Here is a 15,190-nt window from a genome sequence, read left to right on the forward strand (position 1 = left end):
TATTGAGGTGTCAATTTTTCTGCTTACGTTGTCATGACGTTGAAATGCTAGTAAGAATATATCATCTACCTCTATAAAATACATAGATATATTTTCATGTAAAAATGTTTCTTCTATAATAAAACAATTCTGTCCAACACAAACCTAGAACACTCAACACGTAGTAACTGCAACTCAGAACTAGAAGACTAATCCTTTTGAAACTAAAAGTATCGAAGTAATGAATACCAATTACTGATGTTGTAAACTTTACACAGGATAAAATTATAATTTTTCTACCAAAATTAAAAAAAGTCAGTACGTCTTATCTTCAGGAATGATTTTACTAATAGTGAAATAACTATTTCTTAAACTTCTACATTGATGAATATGAACTCCAATTAAAAACAAATTATGCTTACCCTCCCACCGATCATTTGGTATATGCGTCCAGTTATCCTCTTCAGAGAGCACATGTTTAATAAGTATGTGAAGATATGAAACTCCAAAGTATTTTTTTAAAGATGTATTCTGAAGCACTTCACATGTTATGTCCACTATATTTGAAGCTTTCAGTCTAAGCTTTTCTGAAAGTGTAGATATCATACAATTATGTAAACATAAATATAAATAGGTTAAGTTCTTTCTCAAGGTACTTCCAAAGACAATAAAAGCTCTGCAAAATATTTTAGAAATTAACATTAGTAAGAAAACTAAAATGAAAATGTAGAAATAGTTATGCATTTCTCACATTATCAAAGTCGAATTAACATTTAATCCGTATAGTTCGGAAGCAAAAAACGAAGTTTTCTTTATTCTGCTATATATTCTAAAAATTATTCATTGAGAAATAAAATTGTATAGGATATACTTTTTAAATAGATAAACAATTGTTAACAACTCAGTTTACCTCTGACATATCTTTTGCTATTACTTCTTGAATACACAGTATCATTGTGTTCTCTTTACAGTTCTCACTATTTCAAGATGATGCCGAATAGTCCACGTTAGCATTTTACCATATTTTTATTTCATTGGAATTTTGTTTTGAAATTAAAAGCCTGACTTTCCACCAAAATGTACATAAGATCTGGTAACAATGAAATCTGGAAATGTTTTTGATATGGCACCGACTGAAGAAGAGAAGCGTTTGAGTGTTGACGGTAAAGATTTATGTAATAATTTGAACAAGTTGTGTATGCATATATAACTACATGTTAATTCTTGAATTTATGCTGATACGAATGAAGAACTTGTGTATATACATAGGATTCTATCAACTCGTGACAGATATATATATATAACTGAAGCAGATGGAAGGCTACACGAAGAAAAAATTGCATCTAATCACAATTGATGAAGACATACGTTAAATATTGACATTGCCTCCAGTGTAATAAAAAAAAAAAAAATGCATTGGTAAGTATATGCTTACATTACAATAGTAGAGAAATGCACAATTAGTAATCTTGTGACCAAACCAAAACTAACTGTTGTACAAATAGTATATGTATCCCTATTAGGAGAAATCAAATAATAGATACAATCTGCTATTTCAGTGTATATTTTTCATACACAGTAGGGTCAGTGAGGATAATTATAAAACACTGCCTATGGAGTGTAATTATGAGACACCCCTCACTGATCCTCAACCACTGTAGGTAAATACAAATTAAAAGCACAGGAATTTAGTAACATTCTTCACAGTGCTCTGTCTACATTTTTAAGTTTCAGTTTACAAAAGTTTGGATATACCAACTTTAAAAAAAATGTTTGAAATTTGAAATCCTATCATTAACTTTTATATCTACTCGTGTAGTAATATTATTGTTGTAAAACCAATGGGTGCTAGTGGAAGCCTAGTAGGTAAGTAGTTATAGATTAAGTTGAATTTGTCGTTGGGCTTTCGTTTTAAAGTTACTTTATTTTATTTATTTTTTTTTTTTTTTTATTTTTCATTTTGCTTATATGGAGGGTAATCATGAGACGCATACTAGATTAATGTATTTGGAAAATAACCGGAATCTGCCTCTGCATCCTAATATGTGAAGTTTCAAAAAAAAGCTGTGTTCTGTAGTTTAGAGAGTACTATAATCTTGTTTCTTAGTAACTTTCAAAATTGTAGACCTACATAATTTTGTTGAAAATAGCCTAGGCTGCACATCAATATACTAAAACATACAGAAATAGAAGTAGCCTAAGTTGTTTTTTAGTGAACAGCCTAGAACTTGGTCTACATGTTTCATAAGCCTGTTTTGTAACCTGAAACTATCTAATATAGGCTATTAGCCTATAGGCCTATTATAGTCAACTCATAAAAATGTTAAGAGTAACATCAATAGCTAATTTCCAGTTTCTTTCTTAGTTATTTTCTTGTAACTCAGTCAAATATTTGTATAAAGAAGACTTCTTTGTCTCACAATTGGACTCCTTCATACTTCAATATCACATACAGAAAACTGGGGACAACAGGTGTCTTATAATTACCCATCTGGTGTCTTATAGTTACCCTTTTGGAGGGAAATTATGAGACAGCACAAATTTGACATTTACTCATCAACTTATGAGATGACAGGAAATTTCTTGGCAGCAAATTGTTATTGTTACTCTATTGGCACCATATTATTGCCTAGGTTAACTGCTTTCAAAGCTAATGTAAGCTGAGTAACGTGGAAAAGTTGTGAAATCTAACTCTCAATTATCCTATCTCCAACAGAATAAAAATCTATCAATCCCATGAGATTGGCAGCAAACGACATACTTTTTAACACCACAAAAGTGTTTTTCTTTATTTTCTACGAATGAGAATTTACATGTCATTTCGTTCAGCTTGATGTAATCTATTGATTGATACTTCTTAAAATAGGACAAATATTACAGTTAAACAAACCATTATAGCTTAATAATTAGTAACAATTTTGGACTATCTCACCAAGGACTCTCTCCCATTCCTAAATACTTTTAGCCACTCGACTATGTTGCCCGATCTGTTCTCTCTAAAGACAAAGTACAGGAATCAATATTAAATTCCACACGTACTTCCTTTTAAACTTCATTCTGATGGTAACGACATAATCTCAAGGACCTAATCTTGGATTTACTAAGCAATTTACGTATGATTAATTAAGATCAAGAAGTACTGTTTCAACTGTAGCATGAATGAGCCTGCAGTCGAACTTCACACGGCTGTCTACCCATTGCTTCTTGATTCTCTCATAGTAATAATAATAATAATGCCAAAGAGGCGTTGCGTATAACTATAATACTTTTCACCTCACCTACAAGTACATGTTTGGCTAATATTTCAACAGTTCAGATCCTGTTATTATCGAGCATCGACTGGATGTAATAAATGTTAGGTGAGCTTCAAGTTAATTAATGTATAGGTGCTCTAGTCTATTTATACTACCTGCTTTTACAAGATACTTCTCATTGTGGATATATCCACAAACCTTTCTTCCTGTTTTGAATTGCTTTTTCGTTAGCATTATGTTGCTCACCAATTTATACATGTAGGGTATAAACAAAATATAGTAAACTACACCACCATAACGAAATTTTGGGGCCCTTCAAAATTAATTTGTAAAGTTGATTCTCAAAAATTCACTTATTATTATATTCGCTGCAGAATCTACGTTACTTCAACATGAATTTACAGAGAAGAAACCTTAGTATTTATTAGATGAGAGGAAAGTTAGACTAGTTAGATTTGAGTTTAGCATTCCTTTCAGCAGTGAGGTTTATGGGCCATGAACCTACAGCTTAACGTGGGATCCAAACCACCTAAGCTCCCGCCGGGAATCGAACAAGGGACTCCTACGCCAAAGGCGTGCGTAATGATGTACAATGATTGTAAAAGGTGTTTTTTGTAATTGTTCAGCATGTCAAATTTTTCAGTTGTGCACGATGTTCTGGATTTCCAATTTTAGAAGAAGTCTGTGATTTTCTCCTGAACACTCAAGACCATTTAAGATAATAGCCAACCTCCGCACATGACTTTAGCACAGATACTGATACATCACTTTGTGATAAAAGTTATCTGGAAGACTACTGCCAGATTCGTGGAATAATAATCATTAGCCATAACATTTAAATCGCTCCCTGCTCGATCCATCGCATACCTGCATGTAAATGGCTACCATATAATCCGAATAATAAAATAATGTAATAATATTTTTATTGTATAACAGAACGAATTTCAATTACATTTTGGAAATTCTGATTTTGTTTGTTTTGTTTGCATGAACAGCATTTGTGATTAGTTCGAGAGGTTTCAGTCTCAAACTTACGAACACAATTATACTTCCTTTGTTTGTTAGAATGAGAATGATCATTAGTATTAGTGTCTTGGAACTGTTGATAATCGCGTTCCCTATTGGTGGAAATGCTGACACGTTCCTGGTGATATTTTCTCAAACTTATTATTTGAACCGCATTTATGATTAGGTGACGAGTAGCGTTTGAATGAGGATGAACTAAATGTATTTGTACCTTCCATAAAAGCTACAGAGTGATTTACTGGTTGGGCATTCAAGTGAGTGTTAAATTGTAGCTGTAACACATTTAGGCGAGTAATGATTTTAAGCGATTCACTATCAGCCTGAGAAAGAACTTTTGCTGGCGAGGGTGTCCAGTTGCACCAGGTACACTTGTCAAGCACGTTTAGGTTAACCTATCTGCCCCGTCTCTTCTGGGGGCTAAAGCTACTAACTCTTCAATCGTTTGATTTTTTTTTTTCTGAGAAAATTCAACGATATGGTGTGAAAGCATGCCGGTGATTGCGTCCAATAAAAAAATTAATTAAAAAAATAAAAAAAAAAAAAAAAACTAATGGACTCTTTAATTGCGTTGACAAATATTTCTTGGCGTACAAATAATGTAAGAGGGGTTTAGAAGGTCAGAAGGATCTATGTTTCTGTTGCAGAAACTGACACGTTGTTTGGCCCGAACTAGGTTTCAAAAATTTCTTTTTAGCTCCTTCCACAAAAGATTTGCTAAACCTTCAGTAGTTTGGTACCAATGTAAGAGAAAAATTAATTTTATGCGATCACCTGACAAGCCTGATATTTTTGCTGTCCGGTCATAATTGGTGAATAAGTCCGTTCGTTCTAAAGGAGTCGCGACAAAAAATGTACAAGAATTAGGATTGACTGTAATAGGAATAGATATTGAGGTGGATGGAATTAAGGTTGGGTTACGGTCAGATTGTATTGGAGTCGAAGTAGTTGAGTTGTAATTTGTAAAGAAGTGGTTAAGCTGGGTACTGTGAAGGTATTAGTGGGGTTACATAGAGCTGTAATGGCTGTCAGACTGCATGCGATCTAAGTTTGCGTTTGTGCCCATTTTTTGCAACTCTACGTGTTATAGGCATAACAAAAGACAAAATAGGTAGAATCAACAAGGAAGAAAATTCAAAGTTAAATGCTCTGAGAAAATTATTGCACCACTGAACCACGTAAAAGAAAGAAGAAAATGAATCAGTATAAAAAATTAATGTACGCAAAGCATTATCACATACTAAATCCAAGCTTGTTAAGTGCCGCGGAGAGCCAACAGAATGTTACAAGTGTTTCCACCTGTCTTTATCTGTTCAGGAAAATTAAATGAAAGACGTTACTTTTTTAATTTTTTTTTTCCATTCTGTCCTAAATAATACAATTTATTTACTCTTGATCACAAGGATTAAAAAGCACTGTTAACATTAGATTCTACTAGTGGTAGACTTTGATACACTCTAATAATTAATCACAACTTACATGAAATAATGAAAACGGAAGCCTCTTTTTACCACGCAATTGGCCATTATGATGGATTTCCAATGAGTGTATTTATAAACTGAGATTAATTTCAGTTTAACGTCCCATGATTATGCCTTTTAGACTAAAAGAGTAGACTAGATTTCACTCTCTCTCCAGTAAAATCCTAAGCTACCCTCCTGTCCTTTCTGAGAACTTTTATATATAAGAAAATTCTTTTATCGCCTTTCCTGAGGGTCTACGTTTTGTGCAATCCAGCTCACCTAGTGCTACACCGGATTTTTTAGTTTTCTACTTTAATAGAGGATTTAAGATTTAGATTTCTGGGCTTTCGGCATCTAAGGCCATTTAGCCCGTCACGATTTGAGGGATGACGTCCCTCGGCGAGCACACAATCCGGGGAAAGGGAAGGAAGAAAGGATTGGGGAAGGAAGGAAGCGGCCTGGGACCTATAAGTTAGGTACCACCCCGGCATTTGCCTGGTGTGAGTGAGGAAAACCTCATTCAGGGTGGCTGGTCTGAAAAAGCGTGTTACACTTTTTCGACCGAGTGACCCTACCGGGAATCGAACCCGGGACCGCTCGCACCGAAGGCGAGAGCGTTATCTGCTTTAATAGAACCTCCGTGATTACATTATCAGGGTTTGTGACTAAGTGTTTACGAGATAAATACCAAAATTTAATTTTTTCTTCGGTATTTTAGTTATTTTATTTACAACAATATTAAGTTAATTAGATTTAAAAAAAAAAAACATACAATACAGAAAGATTAACGATTGTTTGAACTTACAAAGAGTTGTTCTTTTTAAGCCTTATGATTTTTATATATTTTTTCAATAATCCCACAATTTCATTACAACATATATAAATTCGTTTAACCAAATTTACATGTATATTACTATTTCCTTTTAATATATTCTAAGATTTATCTTAGTAGTAGAAACTCCTTAAAAGCAAACAGTTTTGCGTTCTCTACAGGTGTCCGTTATACAGGAAGTTTACTGTACAATTCGATATATTCAAACTTCCACAAAGCAGACATTTGTGTCAATGAAAAAAATCTAATAGATTTTCCATAATTTCCCGACTACATGATTGTCCAAAAGTGTGAAGACATCCTTTAAAAAAAATAAGTGATAAATGTTGTAAAATAGAACCGAAGTAACGATGTAGGTGGGGAATAGAAATGGGAGAAAGTGTTTGAGGACACATCACAATGACGTCTACCATCTACAAATTTACACAACTGTCTTATTGGAAACCATAGCATATTATATGTCCTTTTAATAGCAATTTTTTGTAGAAACTGAATAACATTGTTAGTTTTGCTTTAACGCAAACCATTACGAAGTTATGCTATTTCTTTGTTGTGTACTCAACAGAACAGGTTACTCATACGGCAAGGGCCACTCACTGTCATAGAACGTGTCCAATATGTCCTCCATTCCGGTCGACTATCAGATGCATTATGAGTTCCCAGTCACGCAAAACCTTGCCCAAAGTGCCGTCTGTACTGTTGGAATATCCCAAACTTTCACCCCAGATACAACAAACTTCATATGGCCCCACAGGTAGTAGTCCAGCGGCGTCAGGTCAGGGGAACAGAGACTATTCCACAGCACCTCGCCGACCAATTCACGCTAGAAAACTATTAACCGAGATACTCACGGACACAAATGCAGTAATGGGTTAAGCCCTAGTGCTGGAAAAACTACGGGAATGACTCATCCTCCGACAGAAGTGAAGCAAGATGTCGTTTTCTAACATGCACCGATCGCCGTTAGGATTCCGTCGATAAAGAATGGACATCCAAAACGCCAATCCCCACGCGGCACACCGCACCACCACCTTGCCGGGAACACTTGCGGATTACTATCTGATCAGTATCGCATATTCTGTTAGTTAACCTCGTCCAATAAGCAGAAGTTTGCACATCAGTAAACAATACATCAGAGGCGAATGTAGAGTTTTGTCATAGCCGCTCTGTGACCTATATAGCTAATTCCAGATGGCGATCTTGATCATCTTCTCTAAGGTATTGGTGGTTGGTGAAGTTACAGTTTATAAGGGTGCGACTAACACCACTTTCACGGTCTATACTACGCGTGTTTCTCTTGGAACTTGGTGTACTGAATGATGCTAACACTGCACCAGTTGTTGCCTAATTTGTTGCCGTGCGTGGTCTAACAGTCTTGGATTGATCTACCACAGATACGGCTTCTTGGAATTTCTTCAGCACTTTGAACACAGTACTAGCGCTGATATGAGTCCTTTCTGGATGACAGTGGTTAAAATCTTCTGCAATCAACCTGGTGCTTCGTTCTCCAGAGATCAGCATAATAATGCGCTCTGCATGTATTAAGGCAATCTTCTGCTAGTAATTCACCTGCAAAGATACAAAGAAAGAAAGAGTATCATTTGATAATCGTTAACGTTAAAGCAAAAATATCAATTCAAATCAATTTCTACGAAAAATTGCTATTAAAATGACGGATCACATTTTGCTATGGTTTGCATTCGGGACAATCGCGTAAATTCAAGACGGACGTAATTGTAATGTGTCCTCAAACATTCCTCCCTCCCTATTTTCCATAACATTGTTACTTTGGTTATATTTTGCAGCGTTTACTACTTATTAGAGTGTTTCCAGCCACACTTTTGGATCACCCTGTATATTACAATCAAAAACGAGAAACTCTTATTAAGGTTGTTTCAACATTATTGAGACCGTAATAGAGTGTGTGCTATTCAACACCTTTTTACAAGCTTGTGTGTGCTAACAATGTTAACTAGAGCTTAAGGGCTAATAAGCCTCTATGAACCAGTGTATATATTCATTTGAATAAGGGGCACACCCAATCATAATTATGCAGCCTCATTCGTTTTTCTGAAGAGGCCAGATATAATTCTTATTCTTCGACACGTTCTAGGGCTCCTTTGTGGCTATACGGTTGGCATACTACGGGTGACCCAGAGTTCGATTCCCGTAGGAATAAACGTTGTTCAAATTCCCACTGAGCTGTAGGTGTACATCTCATTTAACCTCGGTGTTTAAAATAAACGTTAAACTCCAAATTAGCCACATGCTCCAAATATAAAATATTTGAGACTTCACATTAGAGACAGTCTCTAAACAGTGTTCATTGTTAGAGTGAATCTAATGTAAACGAAGTGCAATTGTATCCCTCCGAGTGATTGGCAACAAGACTTCATAATGACACAATATACGACTGTTGAAATTTCTCTTTAATCTGCCTCCTTTTAATGATATAGAATGATAATACTTTTCAGCAATTTCATGTTTGGATCTTCAGGGTGTCTACTAAAATTCCAAAATGAAATTTCGTGACTTTTTCGTGACCTTTTCTTTACCAAACCATAAGTTTCAAAACATTCAGAAACTAATAACAGGACCTATATTCTTTACCATTTATCTATATTACCTTTACTTTCAAAGGCTGTTCCCTGGAGAGAGAAAAACTTGGTGTCTTCTCACAGTTGAATAAACTGGTTAGATGCGTAGGTCGTTTCGACAATACGATGCGATTTGCATCGCCACTGCTCAATGATGCCACTTGAAGGACAATCTCAAGAGCGAATTTGGGTGCGAATTAGGCCGTATTTTCATACATGCGATAGAACCTAGCTTTGCGATTTGATAGCGTCTAAAGCCGACCATGGATATTTTGGAGGTGAATTTTGACGTTTTATAGAACAAAGTTTTCCAGTCTCTACTTATATTTGTACAGAAAGAAAAAAAATCGTGATCCAAAAACTAAATTTCGTGACTTTTTCTTGACTTTCATGACTGTTTTCTGATTTCGTGACTTTTTCATGACTTTCGTGACCGATAGACACCCTGATCTTGGTATTTAGGAATAAATAAAAAGCGTATTTAATGGTTAATTATGAATTCTGAAGTTGGATATATTTTCTGTAGATGCATCCCTTCTATGCTGCATTTCGGTTGCTGTGGCCAAACAAATACCAACCAATCACGTAGCTTTGTCTTAATAATGAACATGGTTTAGTTTCGACTTTCTTTTTAATCTCCTGGCACCACAGCCATAAGGGCTATGACCAGGCTACAATTTTTATAATAACAGTTCCTGATAGTGACTACATTGGCTCCCATTGTAATTACAAGGCACATTTTAAAAATAAGTACTGATATTTGTTTAAAATTAAGCAGATATTATTTGCACAATATTCCATTTCCACAGGGTGCTAGTTACCTTAAATTACTTCCCATAGTTTCCACCATTAAACTACGCGCATTTTCTTTGTTTTTAGTTCGCTTAAGTAAAAGAAAAAAAAATGTGAAAACAAAATAATAGTCGATATAACATTGTGATATTTGTTCACAATGTTCCCCCACAAAAATATTTCAAATATTTACTACGGAAGTCTAGCATTATTTTATGGAATATTACAAATAACAAAAAATAATGCGGAAGGAAGTGCTATATTAATAAAGTTGATTTATTTTTATTAGAACTCACCCCGACATGCTTTACTGGCTATCCTCGTAGTAAGATCTCTGCATGCTTTGATTTGATTCAAAATGTTTGTCTGTGCACTTTGAGACTGTTGAAGCTTCACGTTCTCTTTCCTTGCGCGTTCAGCCTCCTGCGAAGATACATATATGGACTTACAACAAACGAGTTCGGACATGAGCATTTGAATGTATAAATAATACATGCTTACATGCTGGCTTAAAACACTGCTGGTAATACAAAGAAAGAAAGTAAAAAGTTGAATAATACAGTTCTTCTCTTAATACTAGTAGCTATACTACTTTTCATACAATAACAACTGGTGTATGTATATTACTTAGATCCATTGTCGAATGGAACTGACCCAGGATTATTAAATTAATTATGGCTCTTCTTAAATTAACAAACAGGAAACTTTAGTTTAAAATCAAATAAATACGTAATTGTACTTATTTATTTGAGTTACACGTCCCGCAATTTTGCGTTTTAGGCTGAAGACGACGATGAAAAATAAATGATAATAAAATGCACAGAGAAAGAAAGAAAAAAAAAAGCACATTAACCATGCCGTGAGTGGTATTCGAGTCCACTACAGACAGATCTTGCAGTCAGCACAGATGAAAGAAAGAAATAAATCATTGATAATGTGTGTGCGCACAGTCACTCAATATAAATGAAAAGCTGTCGCATCTTTTAGAGCTCTCTTACACTGATTGTATTATTTATTTCAATGAGTGACAGATTACTCTTCGGTAAACTACGTTAAGGTCTTGCAAATAAAACTTTCATTTATTGTCTCTGTACAGCTTTTCCCTGCAATGGTAATTATTCTCTGGAAAGCACAAGAATAGTTATAATAATTATATTACTATATTTTGGAACTCCCATACTATTGTTATTATTATTTGTTTTTTCGATTATCTATAATAATTGCGGTTCTTTCGTATACTTCTGTTTTAAAATTAATTCCAACATTTCAGTTAAATCTCCTATCAAACAGACTCCACAATGCAGTTTAAAATTGCATTCATTTGAGATAATAATAGATATTGTATGTACAACCGTGTTTACATATTTGTTAATATTTCTTTCCTGCGTTCATTACGAATACCCTTAAATGTATATCGTACCTTTAATAGTAAGTTGTATGCGGATGCAAACACTTGATTCCATTCTATTCCATTAGAGTTATCTGTATTTTTATTTAAGAGTTCAATTGCTTCTTTATTTTCCAGATAAGAACCTAATTGATCAACAGCTTTCTGAAAAGGAAAATATTTGAATAAATTTTAACAAAAGAGACACTGACCAAAGCTTAAAACTTTACTTTATTTTAAATTATAAAGTAAAGTTTTAAGCTTTGGTCAGTGTCTCTTTTGTTAAAACAATTAATCCAAAGCCATGAATAGTCTTACTATTTGAATAAAACAAACATACATGATAAACAAAACGCATCATTCATAGAAATTTGTTTTCTTTTTATATGTTCTGAAACAATCTAGAAAACCCTTAAGCAATTAAAACTATCAGATTTTTATTTTTAATATGAGCACCATCTTAGAAGCCTCAAATTAGTATTATATTTCCACATCTTTCACAAACAGTACGAATCACATTTAGTAATGAATTAACTGTCACATATTCGTACACTACAGTTATGTTTAACCCAAGTTAATTTAATTACGTATAATTTATCCACAGGCACTACATAAATTTGGAGACAGTAATGTTCCACAAAACTGGCTATTGTTCTCTCATGAAAGAAATTCATATTACTTTTATCAAGAAACAAATAGTAGAAGTTACTAAAACCCGCTAATATAGTGTGTCTTTCAAAAGAAAGAGACATGCATGATTTATACAGATATATGACAGTCTCCATTGAATTTGAAATCAGTGACCGAGCTTAGTCTACTCAACTTCGTAAAAAAAAAAAAAAAAAAAAAAAATCTTCTGTTTGAAACGTAGGATTCCTTGGAACACAAACCTTAAATTTACGCAACAATATATGCACAGATTTTCCGTGTGGCTGTATGGTTAACATATGTGCCTTCGGCACCGGCAGACTCTGGTTCGATTCCCGATGGGAGCTTATGTAACTTGGATTGCACATTAAGCTATAGATTCAATTTTAATATAGCATCAACGCTGAAAACGAACATTAAACGCGAACAATATGTGCATAGTGTTTCCTTCGGTTTCAGAAAAAGTTAAGTAAGATAAGCGACACTAATGTGAGCATTTTGATATATTTTGTAAATCTATACAAGCACTGAATTTACTATCAAAAACTGAGCTTTCGAAAAAACATGAAAACTTCCTTATTTCATTGTGTAAATGTGCAGAACTAAACTAAACAAGAAAAAATGGACTATGAATGACTTAAATGAGGAAGACTTTTTTTATTACATAAATCAAAAACTTTTCAATTTTGATCGCAAGCACATGAAGCTTAATACACTTTCAACCTGCTAATTAGTAATCCATCGGGAGAAGAATACAAAGAGAAATAACAAGTACAGAAAGTATTTCCAAAATTGACTAAAATGCTAACTTAAATCTCCAAATTACAAAGGTAAAGCGTACCCTTATTTAGATCTGGCTGAGGTGGCTCACAGGCGACGTAGAGTACGAATTCACATTTTAGTAACTTTAACCAGAACTGGTGGAGATCCACGAAGGTGGTTCAACACCCTAACCCCCTCCTAGTTACGGTAGACACTTGTTATTTTAGGCATAAAATCATACACCCCATGTTCACAGAGTTTGAAGAATTTACAAATTTTCTTTTCTTTACAGGTTGTGATCAGTAAACAGTGTTGCCTAATTGAAAAAAAAAAAAAAACTAGTTCAAGCAGTGGTAAAATATTTAATCAAAAAATATCTAATACATTCATGATGATATGATGGGAACTCTAGCTCCTCATATGACCTACTTAAACGACGGTGCCATGAATTTAAATGTGGTTGACAGTAGTGAAGATGAACATGGTGGTGGAACATTTGCAACTGTCATCACGCCAGAAACGATGACAAAAATGCATGACATAATTTTGCCAATGGTATCTCAATTGGCAGGTGTGTTTAATTATTAGACTTCGAAACTATGCTATGCAGAAGTTTCGAAAGTCTTACAGAACGGTTTTGTCGTTCTTCCATCCGTTTGTCGAGAGGCAGCAGAGCAAAAACGATGAGATATATCGAGACGTTCTTTTTAATAGATTCAGCATTCCAAGAATAGACTTCATCTATTCCTAACTCTCTATTCAAAACGAAAGCTGTTAAAATTAGCCATTTCGGATGTCAACGTTTATCGGCATAAAATGAAAACGGTAACATATACGGTATAAACGGTGTTTTTCTTTTGTCCTGCAAACGATTCAGCGCCCCAATGTAACGTAGCATGTCCATCCCGAACACTCTACCAAAACCCGAAGTGGTTCAAATTTAATATTACATCCGATTTCAATACTGATTTCCACAGAGCAATGCGGTAAGAGGTATCGAGATGCGGTTTTCTTTAATTGATTCAGCATCCAAACAACAGATTCCATCTTCCCCATTAACCCTCTATTCAAACCAGAAGTGATTCAAATTAGCCATTTCCGGTTTCAATGTTTATCAACATAGAGCAAAAATGATAACAGATACGAGAAGCTGTTTCTTGCAAACGATTCAGCGTCTCAAGGCAACATATCATGACTATCTCGAACACTATAAAAACTGAAAGTGGTTGAAACTTACCACTACTTCTGACTTCAATACCGATTTCCATGGAGTAAAAACGATAAAGAGATATGGAAATGATTCAGCTTTCCAAGAATAAGTTCCGTCTTCTTCATTAACCCTCTATTCAAACCAGAAGTGGTTCAAATTAATAATTTCAGGTTTCTACATTTATCCTTATAGAACAAAAATAGTAATATATAGCGATAAGCGGTTTTCTGCAGTCGATTTCAGGTGCCAAGAGAACATATCATTACAAACCGCACTAATCTACCAAAACCAAAAGTGGATACACTTTACTACTTCTTCCGGTTTCAATACTGACTTCTGTTGAGCAAAAACAGTAAGATTTATCGAGATGCAATGTATCCATTCCGGGTGTTAAGAGAACATACCATCATGACCCATAACAGTCTTAACAAAACCGGAAGTGATTGAAACTTACTACTTCAAGTCTCAATACTGGTTTCCACATAGCAAAGACGGTCAGATATCGAGACGCAGGTTTTTGCAATTTATCCAGCTTCATAAAAGTAGGTTCTATAACCTCCTTTAACCATCTATTCTAACCGGAAGGGGTTCAAATTAACGATTTCCGTTTTCAACCTTTATCACCATGGAACAAAAACAGTAATGCACAATGAATAATAGCTTGTGACATTGTGAGACGAAACTCACCGTTTTTTATTGATGTTGTTGCTTTTCAGCACTGAGTCTAGACAAGAAATGATCTACAATTTATTGTGAATACTAAACCACTCTCAAACTTATATCAGAGACAAGTTTCCCCACCGGGTTCAAACCCATGACCACACTTACAGAAAGGAAGCGGCTAAGCCACGTGGCCACGAATAGGCTCGGATATGAATTTCAGTGCTTCCGTTTTCATACTCATAAAAGGAGGACCGGCTCTAGTTCTTTTGACACCCTAGGCAAGAAATATTTCGGCACCCCAGATTCAGTGATATTACCTTTTTTGTTTAGATAGAGGGCCTACAAAGAATACCCCCTAGTACTCCCCTGACCCGAACTGAAGTTATTGTCATTTCGATCTTAATCATGTCTCGCTAAAGCTTGCTACCATATATGGTAGCTTGTTGTAATTATTACAAAGTTTGATGGAATAATTGTTTACTCTTTTTACGTGAAGAAATTCTACAAAGCAAACTGATAATAATAACTCTGATACTACGTATCCTGAAGGATGGATTGGTTATGGGAATCCTATCGCGTG

The 15,190-nt window shown here is 34.7% G+C and overlaps 1 protein-coding gene across 1 annotated transcript in view; it reads right to left on the reverse strand.

The window, feature by feature from the left end:
* Positions 1–15,190, reverse strand: part of tefu (Serine/threonine-protein kinase tefu) — a 183,056-nt gene that overhangs the window by 154,330 nt on the left and 13,536 nt on the right. Inside the window, exons 3-5 of the mRNA XM_081728713.1 lie at positions 11,361–11,492; positions 10,237–10,363; positions 402–566 (exon numbers count right to left, since the gene is read on the reverse strand). Coding sequence (XP_081584839.1) covers positions 402–566; positions 10,237–10,363; positions 11,361–11,492 — 424 coding nt within the window. The remainder of the gene's footprint in view (positions 1–401; positions 567–10,236; positions 10,364–11,360; positions 11,493–15,190) is intronic.

Source organism: Thermobia domestica, chromosome 10 (assembly GCF_964235325.1).
Source record: "Thermobia domestica chromosome 10, izTheDome1.hap1.1, whole genome shotgun sequence".
NCBI lineage: Eukaryota > Metazoa > Arthropoda > Insecta > Zygentoma > Lepismatidae > Thermobia > Thermobia domestica.